Source organism: Poecilia reticulata, linkage group LG19 (assembly GCF_000633615.1).
Source record: "Poecilia reticulata strain Guanapo linkage group LG19, Guppy_female_1.0+MT, whole genome shotgun sequence".
In the NCBI taxonomy this organism is placed as follows: domain Eukaryota; kingdom Metazoa; phylum Chordata; class Actinopteri; order Cyprinodontiformes; family Poeciliidae; genus Poecilia; species Poecilia reticulata.
Genome location: NC_024349.1, coordinates 4979165 through 4999271, shown reverse-complemented (window position 1 = coordinate 4999271; position 20107 = coordinate 4979165). Strand labels below are relative to the sequence as shown.

Here is a 20107-nt window from a genome sequence, read left to right as displayed (position 1 = left end):
TCAGAATTCTGAGTTTAAAGTCGGAATTCTGACTTTAATCTCAGAATTCTGACTGTAATCTCAGAAGTCAGAATTCTGAGAAAAAGTTCAGAATTCTGAGTTTAAAGTCAGAATTCTGAGAAAAAAGTCAGAATTCTGAGAAAAAAGTCAGAATTCTGAGATTAAAGTCAGAATTGTGAGATTAAAGTCAGAATTCTGAGATTAAAGTCAGAACTGTTTTTTTTTCCAGTGGCCCTAATCCTCTTCCGTAGTAAATTGATTGAATATGGTTTGAATTTCCTCTGCTGTTCGGCTCGCTAACGTTTTGTTTCTATGGCGATATAACTTGTTATGCTGCGTAAAACAAACATGCATCGGCAGCTGATGAAGAAGGTGAGAGGCTTTCTGTAATTTTATTTTCTCTGATTTGAGGTGTTTTTTTTTAATGTGTGTGGACCTGAGTGCGATCAGGTGGAGTGATTACATTTTAATAAAACCTCTTTGTTGAGTGGTTTAATCATTCATAAACCRGTTTGCTACCAGTTTGTAGGGAAATGATGCAGTTTTATATCAGCAACTTTGCAAAATATTCCAACACGTTGAACTTTTCTCACATTTTTCACTCGTGAAAACTACAAACTTTAATGCATTTTATTGAGATTTTCTGATAAACAGGAAAACATATGCAGGACTCTCTGTCACGATATCAAATTTAGCTGGACGATAAATTAGAAGTTATTGCGATAAACGATAATGTTGTTTTGAGACCATTTTTAAGTGATATAACGGAAAAGATCAGTAAACTTTAAATTCATGAGCATTTAACACTGGAACGGGAAGACATTTTAAACATCCAAAATAAATAAACAAAACAAAAAATGAAATGAAGTCTTTGAAAACAAAATTGTCCTTCAAAATAAGAGCTGGTTGACACCAAAACACCAAACTGAAAACTTTTATCATTCAGTTTTTGGTAGAAAGAGAGAAAATGGAGATAAACAATAAATTATGCTAATGGAAATTACTGAGTTTGTTTTAATTTATCATGCAATTGATTGATTTATTGATTATTATGAAAGGTTTAGACCTGCAGAAGAAAAACAGCTGCAGAGTTACAGTTAGGCGGAAGTTATTTTTGTATTTGAGTGGCCTAGTCAAATTTCTGGCCTGCAGAAGAAAAACAGTTGCAGAGTTACAGTTAGGCGGAAGTTATTTTTGTATTTGAGTGGCCTAGTCAAATTTCTGGCATCAATCCAATTGAAAATCTGAGGTGAGGCTTGAAAATGCATTTTCAGAAGCTCTCCATTAAATCTGAGTTGAAGTGTTTTAAATGGCATCATTTAAAAATTTTACACCAAAAGATCCTGACGCACATTTTTTCAGTCACTGATTCAAAATCTGGAATAATTTATTTAATTTTTTTATGTTTCTACTTTATGTTTTATCCCAGAAAAATCCCAGTGAAGTTGCAATCTGACAAAATGTCTAAAAGTTTGAAACGGTGTGAATACTTTTGCAAGTGACTGTATCAATCTTTTCTCTAATGGTGGTTGAAAACATTTAATTTAATATCCATGTTTCTCTGTGACTCCTCAGAGTTTTTTTTTTTGTGAATTTTAACGTTTATTCATGGACTGATTCCTTTTTTCTGAATGAGGCAGAGAAGATAATCCATTCATGTGGATTATGATCTATACTGACTGAGTGCAAATGGATGCATTTTCTGCATCCATGCGCCGCGTTCCCCACATTGACCTTTGGACTGCATTTCACTGCAGGCATGGAGAGTGTGAGAAAATGTCTGCAAGTGTTTGTTGCTCGAATCATTTGGGTCAAATTTGAACCTTTTTCTCTGCTTAATCCTCAACAATAAGTACTGATATTATTATAGTTAAACATGTATTTGTACTAGCAAAACCAAATAGACAGAATATAACTGGATGTTGTTTCCACACATGATGGACACTAATTTCCCTTCCTTTCTTTTAGATGGGCTGCCAGCAGATGGAGGTAAGACTAAATCCTGGCAGTGAATCCACATGGATCCCTGTCTTCACATACAATGTCCTAATGTATTATACACACGTACATAATCTGCTTCATGCATGCATAAAAAATGCATACATGTGCCGGTCTGYCCCGCAATGGAAGCAGCTRCATGAGCTGCGATTTATTTTTTCCCTGATGACCCTCATAAATTATTGATAAATATATAAAGCGACTTTAATGAAGATAAGAATGATATTAGCATGGTGGTGGTCACTAAGCGCTCTGCTGCTAARATGCATAATTCATTTCTTCTCTCTGTTTGCATTCTGTATGTTATATGTTGCATCTGGGATTTAAAAAAAAAAACGCTCTTGAGCAATAAGCTGGATTTTTTTCCTCATATGTTGTGAGATTGTGAGGATCCTTGTTATTTATTCTGGGTATTATCTGCATGCAGAGATACTGTAAGCTTGATTTGGCTTCAGATGATTCTGCGTTAGATTTCTGCTTTATTTGCACGTTTTGTTTGATCGTTTCTGTGCACAAGCTTCTGCTTTGAAGCAGCTTTTTCAGTGGTTTTGCTTCCTTGTCTGCACCAGGTTCAGAAGCAGACGATGATGGTAAGAAATAAAGGAAATGTTCACCTGAGTGCTGATAACGTTATTTCACTTGTAGTTTTAGAATTTGATCCATTTCATCCCTATTAATTTTTACGATTATTGGATATTATTTTTGACTGCTTTATCGTGGACTGATCTAAAACCCGTTTTWTTTTAAATATGCAGAAAAAGCAAAGCTGAAGTTTTTTGTTTTGAAGCTTTCTTTGCAATCAGAGACGCAGCTGCCTGACTGTAAGGAATAATGAAGGAGCTTCTCTRCGCTGATCACCTGTGATCATGGAGGAAGTTTACTCTCAGCTGAAAAACACAAAATCTTTCCAAGCACTTCTGGTCTAGTTTCTAGTCAATATAGTATTACTAGCATGTCTTGGAATAAGACAAACTAACTTAAAAGAAACTTTTCAGTAACATATACGCACTTGTTTTAAGTACTGGTTCCACTGGCAGATAAATTAAGTTGTAACTTTTGAAAAATGTCTTGTTAWAAGTGAAATAATCTGCTAATGGAAGAAGCAACATTAAGGAATTATTTACTTAAAACAAGCCTCTAYATTTTGCTACGAAGCTACTTGTAACATATTTGCACAAKAAACTGGACCAAAAACACTTGGTAAGATTTTGTGTTTTGCAGTACAGTCATTCAAATTAAAATATACTTTATTGATCCCAAAGAGAAATCAGTTAAATCATGCTATTATCAAGTATAGTGCACTGGATGAAAATCAATCAGGTGAAACATTGTTTATTGGTATAAACTACCTTTGTAGTTCTAAACTTCGTCACATTGCAGTTTATGCGATGAATCAAAGGCAGCAGATTTCTCTTGTTCTGGATCTTCCCAGGAATCCCAAGATGTTCAAGAAACATAAAAGGAACTGTTCGCTTTTGTATCTTTGTGAGAAATTAGYATTTAGTTAATTCACGTGTGGGCATCCTTTTTTCCTCCCCTTCGTCATGACGCTGCGTATGCCCTCTGACCTTTTCATGATGCTGCTCCCTGAGCAGAGGCCTGCTCCTCCCATCTGTGACTTATGAYGCTGCTCTGTGTGCTGCTCCGGTCCCGCAGGCGGTTCCAACAATGAGAGCAGAAGCACAGCTGTGTTCAAGTACAACACAAGCAGCTGTTACTGCTAGCATACCAGCATCATCTGATTCCAGGACACGTTTATGCTGGGCGAAAACCGAGCCGCACTTATGAGGTCAAGCAGTGGAGTCATTGAAGGAATCTTTAAAGGGGACCTATTATGCAAAATTCACATTTTGCGCTTATTTGTACTTCCTTTTGGGTCTCTGCTTCTTCTAAAAACAACCCAAGCACTTTAAAAAAGCATTTTTTTGGGGAAATAAGTTAATGTTTTTTGATGTATAGAAAATTAATCGTTTCAAAAACTTTGGGATGTAACATTACAAATTGGAAGGCGCTGCGCTGMTACCTCACAACCCAAGCTGAGCTCCAGCATGTTTGGTTTTACAGCTGTATGCACTTTACAATGGCTGCTGGAAAAGACAAGTGTTTTGTTCAAATTCAAAAATACTTTATTGATCCCAAAGGGAAATTAAATAATAATTGTTGACTTACCATCCGGAAACCATCTGCTGCATTCCGGTTGGTTGTGCAGGTGGCTCCACTTCTGCTTTTCAAAGATGTTACTGTTGTATAACTTCGCTTCTGATTGCAGCCATTTTTACATGCGGGTGTAAACGTTGAGTTGGGGGGCGAGGCCAGCAGCTTATGTGGATTTAAAGTGGCAGGACGCCCTAAAACAGCTCAACATGCAGACTGAAATCTAAGCAGACTGAAATCTCAGCATCTAAGAATGATTTTGTGCAAAATAATGCAATGAGGGTCAAATTTAAGCACAGGATGAGGATTGGAGAAGCATGTTTTATGATCTCAGATGCCTTCAGATGATCTAGTTAAACTACCGCGGCCGTTGGAGCAGATTCGTAAATGAAATGACCAATAAAGTAWGTTGTTGGTGGTTAGCTCAGGTTTTACAAGAGAAACCCAGGAGCTGTCGGTCATGTCAGCTCGCCTGCTAGATTCACATGAGAAGAGCTTGTTTTTTATTAACTAACCAGGAGGAGATTAGATGTGGAGATGTTTTAAAAGCATCAGGGCTTTAGGATCCGTTCACGGCAGACTTTACAGGTTCTGAGAGATATTTTCTGGGATGCAGTGCTCCCGTTCGGACAGCTATTAGCAAAAGGAATCTTAACGAGTAGGTGAGGCTAACTATCCATGTTGTCCGTGCTAATAAAGTGCTAATATTGCTAAGSACTGGGTTCTCCAATGGGACAGAGAGAAGCACACACACCTCCAAATTGCGCGCATAGGCTGCTGACTGAAAGATGGAGAGAAGCTGTGAGCTTTTCTAAACAAAGTTCACATACAAAAGGTATTTTTAATGCAATAAAGCATTGCATTTAGACAGCAAAAACAGAAGGCAAAAATGTAAGACGACGTTTATTTTTATGTTTATTGTAAACATTTATGTAAGGAAAGAGTCAGGCCATGTCTACAAAATAGAAGTCACTGTGAAACATTTTTAGTCTTTCAAAATTAAGATGATAAACATTATAAACTGTCTAGAGTCATATTTGCGTTTAGTGGGGTTACTTTCTACATTTGATCCCTGAGAATGAATTTTTACAACTCAGATGCTGAAAATGCACAACTTTTTAAATCTTTGAGCCTTTTTCCTTCAACATCAACCATCGCTGCTGATCGAGTGACTTCTCACCAGAAAAATTTCCAATATTTTCCATCAAATCACATCCAGCTGAACCCAACTCCTCTAAAAATAATCACACCAATGATTACATCACAATTAATTTACAGGGCTTTTTAAATGACAGGCAGAAAAACAACTAATACTTCCTCTGCAGATGGAAACAAATTAAAATAAAGATATAGTGAGATATAGTGAAATTTGAAAAAAAATAGGGAGGTTGGCAAAAAAAAAAAAGTAGATTCTCTGCTTTGATTTTTCCCAGAGGCCCTTAAAGGTCGCCGTACCTTTTGCCCCCAGAAACCTTTGCAAACTCGACCCCAGACCAAGCTGCCAGAAAGCCTCTTCTCCAGGATTCGTTTCCTTCCCTCTGGGTGTCCATCCGTCCGTTTTAGCTTCTATTTTTGATATTTATGATGCGTTTCATCACCTGTTGGGACTCCAAAGCGGGTATTGAACTACACCGAGTTTGCCTTTGCCGTATTTATTACAAGAAGAATTTCCATGAGTGGAGAGCTGATCATACCAGGGCTGTTTCCAGCCGTACAAACAGGGGGATAGAGTTAAAGGGGATTATCTCCACTCGGGCCGCAGCCATGTGATCTGGCCCACTTCATCGCTACCAAACAGAAGCTATAAAACGTATATCTGCGACGGCGCTCAATGGAAATTAGCCATTCTAGATGAAACCCAAACTAATACACATGCATATTGTAGGAATATCAACTTTATACAGTGCAACTTTTTGGTATCAGTCCAAAGAAAGCAATCAAAGTCATTTCTAATAATTGTTTTGGTGTTTGACAATTAAACCGAAAGTAATCATTTGATTACTTTGCGTCAGTAAAGGAAAGTCATGATCCCACCGTCCTGAACAATAATGTTTTAATGTGTGACGTGTAAATACTGCAGTAATTTCATCTCCCYAAAGCTGCTTGGTCCCAGACCGATGAGCGCCGTTCRGACGCCTCGGCCTGAAATCAAGCTGATTTACTTGCCGTGTTTATTCCCTGTTGACTTATGGTACAGTATAACTCCACATTGTTATACTTCCATATGKTAAAAAGTGACGTTTGTTTTTCCCAGCTGAGAAAAACGCTGCGGGGCAGGGTAAGAGCGAGACGAGTGACATCACGGTGAYGCTGCATGACTGAGATGGTTGAATCCTACGTGTTGGTTAGATGTTGTGCTTTCTCTGTTGTGTTACTGCAGCCGGCAGACTGTGACCATTTATAAAAAAATAGGATTTTAATTGTATTATCRAAGCATTTTGTTTATGCCTGGACTTTAACTGAGCCGTTGATCAAGTATGTTTTGATCTGAACCATCCGACTGTCAAAGACAAGCAACCCCACAGCATTACGCCACCACCACCGTGTTTCACTGTGTGGATGGCGAGCAGTATCAGTTTAACGGCATCATTTATGATGATAATGCTTTACATAATTATAGCCTAATAAATTTATCCATCCGTCCATTTTCTTTACACCCTTTTTCCTCAGTGGGGTCAGGAGGTGCTGGTGCCTCTCCAGCTAACGTTTCGGGCGAGAGGCGGGGTCACCTGGACAGGTCACCAGTCTGTCGCAGGGCAACACAGGACACACAACCATGCACACACACTCACACCTAGGGACAATTTGGAGAGGCCAATTAACCTGACAGTCATGTTTTTGGACTGTGGGAGGAAACCGGAGTACCTGGAGAAAACCCACCATGCACAGGGAGAACATGCAAACTCCATGCAGAAAGACCTGGGCCGGGAATCGAACCCAGAACCTTCTTGCTGCAAGGCAACAGCTCTACCAACTGCGCCACTGAATAAACCAATACATTTATTCAAAGGGTATTTCCAGACTGCCACACAGGACAAACAACCAGGCACACACTCAATTCTGCACCAACCAATTATCAACACAAATATAAATCTCATTTGTTTACATTATCATGAACCTGTCAGGTTCAAGTCTTCTCATTATTTGTTAAAAAAAAAAAAAGAAAAGCCGATTCCAKGCGTGTAATCGTTACAGACCTRAACTCTAAATCCAGAACTGGGACCCAAAGTGTGGAAGTGTAAAGGTCACCAGCTGCTGCGTCCTGGTAGAGGTCTTATACTTAGCACAGCCTGTCTTCGTTATGACGTCGTGGATCCTCTGATTGGCACTTCGCCGTAGCGTTTATGTCGCTGGAACTTCTGCTTGCCTGGAAACGTTGTTGGCTCTCTGCTGYGAGGGCGTGTTGCTGCTTTACTCACAAGAAATCTGAGAAACTGTTGATTAAAACCAGGGTCCAAAAAACACAGAAGAACCACGTGATACATTTTTATAAAGATAGGCYCTGTGTAATAAAAGCATGTAAGTGTCACTTGTCCGTAATGCCAGTTTAATGTCTGCCATCATTAGCAGAAGTYCTGTGGATTAGGGATTGTTATTGTAGCCMTTGGAAGCCATCTTGGGAATGTTGAACATGGAGATAAGCGATGTGTTTTATATGTTGGCGCCCTCAGCTTGTGTATGTCTTTTTGCTGCACTCCTGTTGCGCTAAAAGAAAAAGAGAATTTAAAATGGCATCTAAAATGTGAATTTATTAACTTCTTACGGTTTTGTTTCAGAGAATCAGTCGACTTCACTCTCTGGGCTTTTTGTGGAGAAGCCGCCGGAGAACRTGGTCGCTGTAGCAGGTCAGGCTCATTTGTTTTCTGCTCTGCAAAAGCCTAAATATTCTAAAATATATCTAGTTTTTAGTACAGATATCTCGGTACCATATATTCCGCACTATTAGGCACACCAAAAACCTTCAATTTCCTAAAAAGCCGACAGTGCGCCTTATAATCCGGTGCTCCTTATATATGGACCAATATTGAGCCACAACAGGTCTAGCAACTACGGTAAGCAGCCGCCGACTTCATTTTCGCCCGTAGAAGAAGAAGCGCGCAGTGCATGCTGGGATAGTTGTCAGAACGCTGGTTTGTTAATAAAGTTTGAGTGACCTACCCATCTACCGACCTGATAATCAGGTCGTCTGCAGGTCATTTAGCACCAGGTTCTCCACTAACATGCTGTGGGCGAACGGAGAAGGGTCACCATCGTCCGGCCACGCTCCAGCCCAGAAGGCTCTACTCGCTGACCGAAGTTGGACTGTTTTGTTGACATTCCCTTTAGTGCAGCTCCATCTGGTGGATGCGTAACGTAACTCCAGCCTCTACTGTAGCGTCTATTCTATGCTCCTTATAATGCGGTGTGCCTTATATATGAAAAAAGTTTTAAAATAGGCCGTTCATTGAAGGTGCGCCTTATAGTGTGGAAAATACGGTACTCTGGAAATGAGAGAAAATTAACTTACAAGCAACTTTTCAGTAAGAAATAGGAGCTTGTTTAAGGTATTTACACGAAAAATTAGACCATAAATGTTTGGTAATGTTTTGTGTTTTTGCAGTGCGCTCACTCAGACTGGTGATTTCCAATCCGTGATGTGTAAAATATCAGAGTCGATTGTTGCGTTTTTTTATTTGTTTTTTTCTGATTGGACAGGGTCGGATGTGACCTTCGTAGCCCAGGTGGACGCCAGCACCCTGACGAGGAAACCCACCATGAAATGGCTGAAGGGGAAGTGGCTGGACCTCGGCAGCAAGGCGGGGAAACACCTGCAGTTTAAAGAGACCTATGACAGAAACACCAAGGTGTGTGTGTGTGTGTGTGTATGTGTGTGTGTGAGAGCCCATCCCACTGTTTCAACATCATCTTTCACACTATAACACCTTGCATAACTATTGAATATTTCTGAAATTTCATCACATCACAGCCACAAACCTCAGTTTATTGGGATTAAATATGAAGTGGAAGAAACTTTCTACATTTTCACTCATTATTAGTAAAACTTCTCAAACTGGTGAACATCTGCTATCAATGATGAGGCCTAGTCTGCACGTAGTTGGATATTTGGGAAATGAATACATTTTTATGCATTTTGGCCTTTCATCCACATAAAAAATCAGTTTTACATCAATAAAAATGACTATAAGTAATAATTAAAATTGTATATGAAACGCCTGGCAGCATTTTTCATTGATCCCTAACAGGAAGTTGTGGTTGCATTGAAGGGTTGTGATTGGCGGACAAAAGTTTTAGCTCTGCGCTGCACTGCCCCCTACAGGTTTGGCATGCTTAAAACAACACCTGGTGGTGAATTAGTGCTGGTTCTTATGAATAAAAACTTTCCTGAAACCGCTCCCGTGTGTACAGTTATATACAAATATGTAGTAAGCTGTACACAATAACTGAATTTAATAGTATTTTTTAATTTACTGATATTTACTGATGTAACAGTGGAGAAAATAGCAATCACACTGTTTACCATCATTAACTGAAAGTTACCATGACAATAATAAATTCAAATTCTTATCACGACGAGAAGTTGTTGTTTTTTTTATGATGAATGAAACGATGTGATAAATGCCCACCAGGTAGAATCCACTGAAGCTTGTAGGCCTAATGTGACAAAATGTATTCAAGAGACATGGATTCCTTTGCTTCCTCCTTCCTTAGATCTACACGTATGAAATGAAGATCATCAAAGTGGTGGCTGGAGATGCTGGAGGCTACAGGTGTGAGGTGACGGCTAAAGACAAGTGTGACAGCTCCACCTTTGAGATCTCAGTGGAGGGTGAGTGAAAACGGACCCTGAGCCGCCGCCGCACTGCTGCAGCTGTGGCGGATCCTGCATGCTTTACCGTTTTGATCCCTCAAAGCAATAAACTGCGTTGTYGGCAACTTCTCTCGTTACAGCTGCACATCAGGAGAACCAAGCAGATATTTTGTCTGCATTCAAAAGAGCGTGAGTGCTTCAGGGATTTCTCTTCCGTCTCTGTGTGGGAATGCATGAACTTACATGAACTTATAACATTTTTAGTGTGTGTGAGCAGGACTTTCAGTCCATTTTAACTGTGTAAAGTCAGTTTTAAACACCGTTTGTTTCTACATACAGAGATGCTGGAGAGGATGAGGGAGATCTGGACTTCAGTGCCCTGCTGAAAGCTACTAAAAAGTAAACATGATGAGCATTTAGTTGGSAGGATCATCAGTCAGGTTTTCTCTAAAATCTCCTTCCCGTTGSTAACAGGAAGAAGAAACAAAAAGAGGAACCAGAGATTGACGTGTGGGAGTTGCTGAAAAGTGCCCACCCAAGCGAGTAYGAGAAAATCGCCTTTCAGTACGGCATCACCGACCTGAGAGGCATGCTGAAACGTCTGAAAAAGATGAAAGAGGTGCAGAAGCCCAGTGAGGGTAAGTCAGAGGGGTGGAGACCAGCTGGGTGGGCAGACAGTGACATACTCCCAGCTGGTGGGTCATTTCTCTTTCTGTCTGAATTCCCAGCTTTCCTGAAGAGACTCGAGTCCTGCTAYTCGGTGGAAAAGGGCAAGAAAATCGTGATGTCATGTGAAGTTCTTGACCCCAACGTCCAGGTCAAATGGCTGAAGAACGGCCAGGAGATCAAACCCTCAGCAAAGTACATGCTTCACATCCACACAGTTTGACCAGGTCGATTTGGTATAAATATATTTATCAACACGTTTCCTTGCTTGTTGCCTTGCATCATGGAGTCAAAATAATCGAGCTGAGACGGACTCAATGGGCAGCGCTTTAAATGGGCAGCGCTAAAATTAGCAGAAGCACAACGTCGCTTTTGGAGACGATTCTGTTGTCACCGGGTTTTATTTTCAGCCGGTCATAAGGAGCCTCCCAGTAGAAAGGAGATCTTATTCCCCCCCAAGCAAACTCACTCACACACGCGTCAACACAAAGAGCTCCGACACGGCCAGACCTGGCAGCAGCATTAAACCCACRATGTTATTATACTTTATTAGGCTTGATAGACCAACAGAGCGGTGCATATCTCTGTTACAATCGAGGATTTATTTTTCCCCACAAATGAACATCTAAAAAGTGTGGTGTGCTCATATTCAGCCGTTTGAAGCAACAGGTAACACTTTATTTGAAGGGGTGTGCATAAGACTGACATGACACTGTCATAAACATAACACCTGTCATGAACATGAAGGAGTCTTTATGAATGTTGTCATGAAGTGTCATTCGGTAAATAATGACACTTTTAATCCAAAGTTGCTCTAAAAGTTGCATTGAAAGTCCATTAAAACGGCCAACTTTGCATGAAATTGTCATAATTTACGAAATCATGCTTTTAATGGACTTTAAATGCAACTTTTAGAGCAACTTTGGATTAAAAGTGTCATTATTTACMGAWTGACACTTCATGACAACAGTCATAAACATTCATAAAGACTCCTTCAGGTTCATGACAGATGTTATGTCATGTTTATGACAGCGTCATGTCAGTCTTATGCACACCCCTTCAAATAAAGTGTTACCAAGCAACACATTGTTGGTGCACCTTACCAGCATTTTCTGGATGTTTCTCTATCAGATTTGCTCATCTGGAGTCTATTGGTTTCCATTCTTGATAACTAAAAACTTAGTTGTGCTAACCCTAAAGCACTAATCATAAACATTAGCTACACTAACCGGAAAAGGGTAGAGTGCCTTCTCCGGGTCAGGGGGGTCGTCCTGCCTCAAGTGGAGGAGTTTAAGTATCTGGGGATCTTGTTCACGAATGAGGGAAGAAGGGAGCGGGAGATCGRCAGGCGGATTGGGGCAGCGTCTGCCGTGAAGCGGGCGCTGTACCGGTCCGTCGTGGTGAARAGAGAGCTGAGCCAAAAAGCGAAGCTCTCGATTTACCGGTCGATCTACGTTCCCACCCTCAGCTATGGTCATGAGCTTTGGGTCATGACCGAAAGAACGAGATCACGGGTACAAGCGGCCGAAATGGGTTTCCTCCGCAGGGTGGCTGGGCTCTCCCTTAGAGAGAGAAGCTCGGTCATCCGGGAGGGACTCAGAGTAGAGCCGCTGCTCCTCCACGTCGAGAGGAGCCAGTTGAGGCTCGGGCATCTGGTCAGGATGCCTCCTGGACGCCTCCCTGGTGAGGAGTTCATGTCCCACCGGGAGGAGGGGAGACCCAGGACACCTGGAGGGACTATGTCTCTCTATGGCCTGGAAACGCCTTGGGGTTCCTGAAGGAGCAGGAAGAGGCTGGGGAGGGAAGTCTGGGCCTCCTGAGGCTGCTGACCCCGAGACCCGACCCCGGATAAGATAGATAGATAGATAGATAGATAGATTGATAGACGGACGGACGGACGGACGGACAAAGCATTTAGCAGAAGTTAATGCTTGAAATGTGACTAATTGAAAAGCGTAAAGGATGTGAATACTTTTACAAAGCTCTTTTTAACAGGGGTGCACCAATTTATCAGTGCCAGTTTTCTTAATTTTGGGATATTGGTGATCTATCTTGGCAAAGGTCTGAAAATCAGCCACTGACTTCTTTCGCTCTGCAGTGACAGAGATTTGACTGATAGACTTCTTCGAAAAATTGGTAATCATCGATCTGCCAGAAAACTGCGACTGGTGCAGCTCTACTTTTTAATGCAGCTCTACTTTATAATGCAGCTCTACTTTTTAATGCATTTCTACTTTTTAATGTAACTCTACTTTTTAATACTTTCAAACTGAAAATCCCCTAAAAACAAACCCAAAATGAACGCATAGGCATGTGATGTCACACACCGACTCCCAATCAATCTTCTCTCCAGGTACGTGATGGAGGCCAACGGTAAYGTCCGAACGCTCACCATCAACAAGGCCAACCTGTCTGACGACGCTGCGTACGAGTGTGTGGTTGGCGAGGACAAATGTTCCACAGAGGTGTACGTCAAAGGTGCGTCATCCCCTTTATGTTTCTGCCATCATCCGCTGGAAATCACAGCCAAGAAGTGCCGTGAAGTAACAGCTCTCCTCCAATGGTTTATGCAGAGCCCCCCATCACCATCACCAAGCTGATGGAYGACTATCATGTGGTGGTGGGAGAAAGAGTGGAGTTTGAGATTGAGGTGTCTGAAGAGGGCGCTCACGTCATGTGGTCAGTAAACGCCGTCAGCTTGATGTTTATCATCRCGTAAATCCACAGGGAATGCTTCCCGACGTTCCTTCGTCTTCACGTTTATGYGTTTCTGAACGGAAAGGTCSTTCGAGGACCAGGAGATTACCAAAGACAAGGATTCCTCAAAGTATCGCTTCAAGAAGGACGGGAAAAAGCACACGCTGATCATCCAGGAGGCCACGCTGGACGATGCTGGGATGTACCACGCCTGGACAAACGGAGGCCACACCAARGGAGAGCTGGAGGTGGAAGGTACAGCAGCATCACATGTGAATATTTCATGGTGTTAAATGCAGAAGACAGAGCTGAACTGAACTGCTGGACAAAAGGCTCCATGTTTTACGYAGAACCATTCACTCCCCTTTTCTTTATTGCATTTTGTTGTATTAAAACCACAYRTTTCAATTAACTTTATTAAAATTGACTGTAGAGTTTTACATCATGTTATAATGCTATTCTCTGGAGTGTTGCCTTGATTCGCTCAGACATGTTTAAGAAATCCTGAACTCTCCCATGGCCAACCGAGCGCCGCCTCCGGTTCCCCTCGACTTCCCCTCTCAGCTCCTTCAGACTAGCCAGCAGCAGTTAGCAAACATCTGATGGATGTTTGCTAATTGCAAACATCCATCAGATGTTTGATGAGAGCTTAACTCATCAAAATCTGAGTGCATCGCTGGTAAAAACCAAAGGGTTAAAGTTGCAGCGATGTTGTGATGACTTCCTGAAGGCGGAGTTTCAGAAAGAGCTGGAGTTTCTTAAAGAGACAGAGGCGTTAAATTACAAAGTTACATCTATTTATCATTTTAGTTAACATAGTTACTTGCTATAAAATAATACTATGTGGCTGGAAAACACATAATACTGCCTCCTTAAGATATTATGCAGCAAAACAACAGAAAATTGTGAATAAGTTCAAACTAAAATGTAATCTTTTAGTCTTAATAGGACAATGTGTCTAAATGTTCTTTTTGCAGTTTTCTGTAATTGTAGATAAACATCAGCATGTTGCTATGAATGTTTTTTAGTTTTTAGATTTTAAAGTTGGTTGTATACAAATATAAACCTAAACTTTTTCTGATTTTTGTAATTTTTCTTCCACTTTACAATTATTCTCTGCTTTTTACTGGTCTATTACGTCACATAAACATTTTAAAATGCACCAAAGACGGTAAATTTGGAAAAGGWAATGGAGTATGAGCTGAAGTAAAGATGTTTCCATCAGGAATCTGCTCCAGCTGCCTGCGTCTGGTTGTTTTCTCATGAGTTTTTCCTCCTGTGTATTCAGAAAAGGAGCTGGAGGTGCTGCAGGACATTGCTGACCTGACAGTCAGGGCGACAGACCAGGCCGTGTTCAAGTGTGAAGTGTCCGATGACAAGGTCACCGGAAAGTGGTTCAAAGACGGAGTGGAGGTGCTGCCAAGCGAGCGCATCAAGATGACTCACGTAGGAAGGTCAGAATAGCAGCAGCTGGACGAAATGTGATTGGATTTTTGTTAAAAGTTGAACACATGTTTGCTGTTTTGTCAGGTTTCACCGGCTGGTTATCGACAACGTGAAGCCGGAGGACGCTGGGGATTACACGTTTGTTCCTGATGGATACGCTCTGTCGCTCTCCGCCAAACTCAACTTTCTGGGTGAGGAGGAGGAAATAGTTTCTAAGCCATCAGGCGTGCCTATCATTTATTACAAATGTAACACCTCCCAACTCATTTCTTCTCTCTCAATGCAGAAATTAAGATTGACTACGTGCCAAGACAAGGTAGGGCTCCTAATCCCACTGAAACAGCAGATAATCTAATTCCTGCTGCTGAGCTAAATGTGTTCCCTGTTTTTTATCTTTAATTTTGTTTTAATAAACAGATCCACCAAAGATCCACCTGGACACCACAGGAAACATGGTCTCTCAGAACACCATCATCGTGGTGGCGGGCAACAAGCTGCGTCTGGATGTGGAGATCACAGGAGAACCGGCTCCCACAGTGGTTTGGTCCAAAGGAGAGGAGGTGAGGGCCGAACTCCCAGGTCCAGCGACATGGGAACCCAACCAGCTAAAACCCAGGAGCCCTTTAAAAACACCAATAACACCAAATATACATTCATTAATACACACAGTGGAAAACATCTTGGCTCAACTAGACTCTGAGGTCAAAGGTCTTCCTCATCTCCACTTCAGGAGCTGCAGCCAATCAGTGCCAAGAAAACTGAACAACGCTCCTGGATTGGCTGCTTTCCAAACGCCAGCCAACTGCATAAGGAGTAGAGTTGTGTCTAATTGTTTCAGCTTCCCAGTTTGTTTTCCAAAAAGTCTGTCAATTTTCAGCTAATAATTTATAGTTACATCCCACAGAAAGTCTCTGAATTGGAGCAGCTCAGTGTAATTACACAATCGGCTCGCAATGAAAACATGTGTCGATATTAATATCGCCGTTTTGGTCGATAACTGATATTCATAAATATTATAGATACTACTCTACTGTTTTGACACTTAGAGGAAATAAAACGAGGCCCATTTTTTTGTGTTGGATAAAATCTCCGATTTTAGACAAAAATGGACGTTTTACAGCCTTTTTTTTTATTATTTTGAATGAAACCAGATTTTATTTTACCGAGATTTTAGGATGGAATATGGAAATAAATATCGATTGTTATTATCGGCCCGGTTTTATTTATCGGGCCGATGTTGGTGCCGATACGTATTCTACCAGTATACTGTTTTTGTCTATTTATGATTATTTTTTACATTTGTTTTAAGATTTTTGACACCAGTATGATTTTACAAAGATACTTTTTGTTATTTAAGTTGGTTTTAAAGGCAACATCAAGGCGCTAAACTTGTTCATTTGTGACTCTCAGATGTTTACTGAACCAAGCTTCTCTTCCACATGAAAGTTTGTTAGTTTTTTAGCACAAGTTGTTTACTTAACCTTTTCATTTTGCTGATTTTAAATCTGGTGAATTGAAAACGCTCCCAGGTCACGTGCCTTCCTGTGTTTCAGGCAATTATCGCCACTGAAGGGCGGGTCAGGGTGGAGTCCAGGAAGGACCTGAGCTGCTTCGTCATTGAGGGCGCYGAGAGAAGCGATGAGGGAAACTACACCATCTGTGTCACCAACCCAGCAGGAGAAGACAAGGCTATGCTGTTCATAAAGATCGTGGGTAAGAGAAAATGTGTTCATTTATTCAGAACTACCAACTGCAGGGTTTAACAGCCGTCATCTGGCCTGGTTGGGGGAAAACTAACCTGTGCTGCTCCAGATGTGCCCGACCCGCCTGAGAACGTGAAATGCACCGGAGTGGGTGAGGACTGTGCCACCATCGTTTGGGAGCCTCCGAAGTTTGACGGCGGTGCACCGATCAAAGGTAATGAAGCGAGTCTGAAGTTCTACAACCCAAAAGAGACGCAGCTGAGATCTGGGTTTGCACTCCGGCAGGCTACCTCATGGAAAGAAAGAAGAAAGGCTCGTCCAGATGGACGAAGCTCAACTTTGACGTATTCGAACCAACGACGTACGAAGCCAAGAGGATGATTGAGGGAGTCCTGTATGAAATGAGGGTGTTTGCTGTCAACAGCATCGGCTTGTCTCAGCCAAGCCTGAACTCTAAACCCTTCATGCCCATCGGTAGGTTTCACAACTGTCTGCACTTCGTCTTCCTCAGCCTCCGCTCGTCATTCCCTGTGGGTCTCGCCCTGCTTTTCGCCGTGCCAGTCTCTTATTCCGTCGAGTCTCTCGGTTTTGTCACCTTCAGCCCCAACCAGCGAGCCGACGCGTCTGACGGTCCACGATGTGACAGACAGCACATGCAGCTTGAGGTGGCTCGCCCCGGAGAAGATCGGAGCCGGCGGTCTGGACGGCTACGTGATCGAGTACTGCAAAGAGGGAGGTACGGCGGCGGCGCCGCGCTGCTGGCTGCAGCAAAGGTTAAAACTCCTCCCGCCGTCCGTGACTTACTGTGTGCTGCTGTTTAGACACCGAGTGGGTAGCCGCCAACACGGACCTGTGGGAGAAGCAGGGATTTGTGGTGCGCGGCCTCCCAGTGGGAGAGAAGATCAATTTCAGGGTGGTGGCAGTAAACATAGCCGGCCGCAGTCCGCCCGCGACTCTGTCACAGCCCGTCACCATCCGCGAGATCGTTGGTGAGTGAGACGGCTTCAGACGAGAGCGAGTAAAACAGACTCAGCAGAGCTTTTACTGCAGCATGTCAGGGGTTAAACACTCAACCATGTCAAGTTTACAATAATATGGATCAGTTATACATTCTGGTCCCACATCCACACTAATACAGACGACCTGTAGCAAACACAAAGATTAAAATTATACATATTTTTACCAATTACTCAAGTAAGAGTAAAATATTATTTGGTGAAATGGTTATTCAAGTATTGAGTAACTGATCAATAAATATTTCTACTTTAAAGATCAAAATGAAAATAATTCATATAATTAACTAAATACAAAATAAGAAAATCATTTTTCCAGATAAATTATTTTCAATTAAAAAAAAATCATGAATCTCTAACAAAAACTGCAGGTTTGTGTCTGTGTGTGTGTGAATTTTTGATTAAAACATGTTTTTCATTCAGTGGGAGGAAAATCCAGAAAGTAAAGATACTTCATAATAAAATGACTCAAGTAAAAGCTAAAAGTTACAAAAGTAAATGTAACTAGTTGCTACTGAACTCTCCTTTTCCTTTCCGGATTGGTGGTTTAGACGTCCGTCATGGCGGAGTGGGCGGAGCTCTGCAGAGCGTCAACAACAGAAGCTTTTCATTTCTGCTGAAAGCTTGTGGTTGACGGGCAATTTTCTAAAATACATTCATCAAAATATTAGTGGGAAGAGACGTTCTAAACCCTCAGTAAAAGTAATAGTTGTTTTTGTAAATCCCCATATAAGTGTGTTGTGTTTTCACTCCGTCCTAAAATACATCAAATAAATCCGCCTGTATTCGTTCTCATTAAAAACGAATGTAAACATTTTAACGTCGCTGCAAAGTTAGAAACCTTCTGATTCAAAAATTACCGATTAAATTAAAGCGTATTGTGTTTTTTTGTTTTTTTTTCTGAACCAGAGCATCCAAAGATCCGTCTTCCACGGGAGCTGAGAACAAAATACATCCGTAAGGTTGGAGAGAAGATCAACCTGACCATCCCGTTCCAGGTCAGACTCAGGACGAGCGGCGAACACGTCAGCCTGCGTCGCTTTCTGTCCAGCTCCGCAGCGGTTATCGGCGCTCATGTTTAAGACGGACGCAGAAGGCTTAAAATAAATGGTTGTTATGGCGACTCGGTGACCCCTCGTTGCCACTCTTCCCTGTGTTTCTTTAACGATGAGCGATGGATACTTTCATTTGCTTCCTGTCAGCCCAGCTTGAGGTTAAACCTGGGTTTTCAAATTAAAACATATTCATATAATCCCAAAAGAGAAGTTAAATGCTGTTGCAACAGGAGGGGGCCTCTGGTAGCAGTCCGTCCTCCGGCACTTCTGAAGAGGCCTCTGACTGAAGACTGTTGCTGTGTCATTTTTTCCAGAGGATGTCCTGGACGGCACCTTCAGTTGTTAGCTAGCACTGCTAATCTACCGCCTTTGCTTTTGCTGTGCCTCTTTAAATCTATCTGGCTAGAAACCTGGGCAGTGAGATGTTGGAGTTGGGGATCTGATCCTGCCTGACGATGGTTTGAATTTGGGGTTGTGTGAGATTACACTCCTGCAATCAAAGATGAATTTGCGATTTTTAACTATGAAGGCCTCAAAAAGTCTCAGCTTGTGTGATTTTTGTTTTCCTGACTGAATTTTCCTCTGGCTCGCAGGGGAAGCCGCATCCCGTTGCAACTTGGCTGAAGGACGGCCAGCCGGTCGATCCCAAGATGGTGAACGTCCGCAACACGAACGTAGACAGCATCCTCTTCATCCGCTCAGCAGAGAGAGAGCACTCCGGGACGTACGAGCTGGTCCTCAAGATCGAGAACATGGAGGACCGAGCCACCATCAACATCCGGGTCATCGGTAAAGCCGACATCATTCAGGAAACGTGGACGTGAAAAAACGGTTCTAACGTCGCTGAACTAACCCGAACAGAGAAGCCGGGGCCTCCGGTGAACGTGAGGGCGACGGACGTCTGGGGCTTCAACGCCGCGCTGGAGTGGGAGCCTCCAAAAGACGACGGCAACAGTGAGGTCACCGGATACACCATCCAGAAGGCTGACATGAAGACGAAGGTGGACAGATTTGACCTCATGGTCCAGATGATCAGCGTTTCGTTCCTTCTTCTAACATGTTCCATCCCCCATCAGGAATGGTTCACCGTCTACGAACACAACAGACGGACAAACTGCACCGTGTCCGACCTGATCATGGGGAACGAGTACATGTTCCGGGTCTACAGCGAGAACCTGTGCGGCCTGAGCGAGGAGCCGAGGATGAGCAAGAACACGGCCGTCATCACCAAGACAGGCGAGGCTGTGTGTGTGTGAGGCTGTGTGTGTGTGTGAGGCTGTGTGTGTGTGTGTGTGTGTGTGAGGCTGTCTGTGTGTGTGAGGGTGTGTGTGTGTGAGGCTGTGTGTGTGTGTGTGAGTGTGTGTGAGGCTGTCTGTGTGTGTGAGGCTGTGTATGTGAGGCTGTGTGTGTGTGTGAGGCTGTGTGTGTGTGGGGGGGTGTGTGAGGCTGTGTGTGTGAGGCTGTGTGTGTGTGTGTGGACGTGAGGTTCTGTGTGTGTGTGAGGCTGTGTGTGTGTGTGTGTGTGAGGCTGTGTGTGTGTGAGGTTCTGTGTGTGTGTGAGGCTGT

At 42.5% G+C, this 20107-nt stretch overlaps 1 protein-coding gene across 8 annotated transcripts in view; it reads left to right on the top strand.

The window, feature by feature from the left end:
* Positions 1-20107, top strand: part of LOC103481221 (myosin-binding protein C, fast-type-like) — a 30231-nt gene that overhangs the window by 7748 nt on the left and 2376 nt on the right. Inside the window, exons 3-29 of one of the 8 annotated variants that reach the window (XM_008436552.1) lie at positions 361-372; positions 1969-1989; positions 2568-2588; positions 6407-6430; positions 7929-7997; positions 8848-8996; positions 9862-9979; positions 10102-10150; positions 10301-10360; positions 10436-10599; positions 10690-10822; positions 12981-13105; positions 13201-13306; positions 13410-13579; positions 14613-14778; positions 14855-14961; positions 15057-15086; positions 15188-15330; positions 16324-16483; positions 16583-16687; positions 16759-16947; positions 17075-17209; positions 17295-17462; positions 18396-18484; positions 19135-19330; positions 19403-19542; positions 19618-19777. In XM_008436552.1, coding sequence (XP_008434774.1) covers positions 361-372; positions 1969-1989; positions 2568-2588; positions 6407-6430; positions 7929-7997; positions 8848-8996; positions 9862-9979; positions 10102-10150; positions 10301-10360; positions 10436-10599; positions 10690-10822; positions 12981-13105; positions 13201-13306; positions 13410-13579; positions 14613-14778; positions 14855-14961; positions 15057-15086; positions 15188-15330; positions 16324-16483; positions 16583-16687; positions 16759-16947; positions 17075-17209; positions 17295-17462; positions 18396-18484; positions 19135-19330; positions 19403-19542; positions 19618-19777 — 3009 coding nt within the window. The remainder of the gene's footprint in view (positions 1-360; positions 373-1968; positions 1990-2567; positions 2589-6406; positions 6431-7928; positions 7998-8847; positions 8997-9861; positions 9980-10101; positions 10151-10300; positions 10361-10435; positions 10600-10689; positions 10823-12980; positions 13106-13200; positions 13307-13409; positions 13580-14612; positions 14779-14854; positions 14962-15056; positions 15087-15187; positions 15331-16323; positions 16484-16582; positions 16688-16758; positions 16948-17074; positions 17210-17294; positions 17463-18395; positions 18485-19134; positions 19331-19402; positions 19543-19617; positions 19778-20107) is intronic. The other 7 variants (XM_008436553.1, XM_008436554.1, XM_008436555.1 and 4 more) reach the window with 7 other exon arrangements.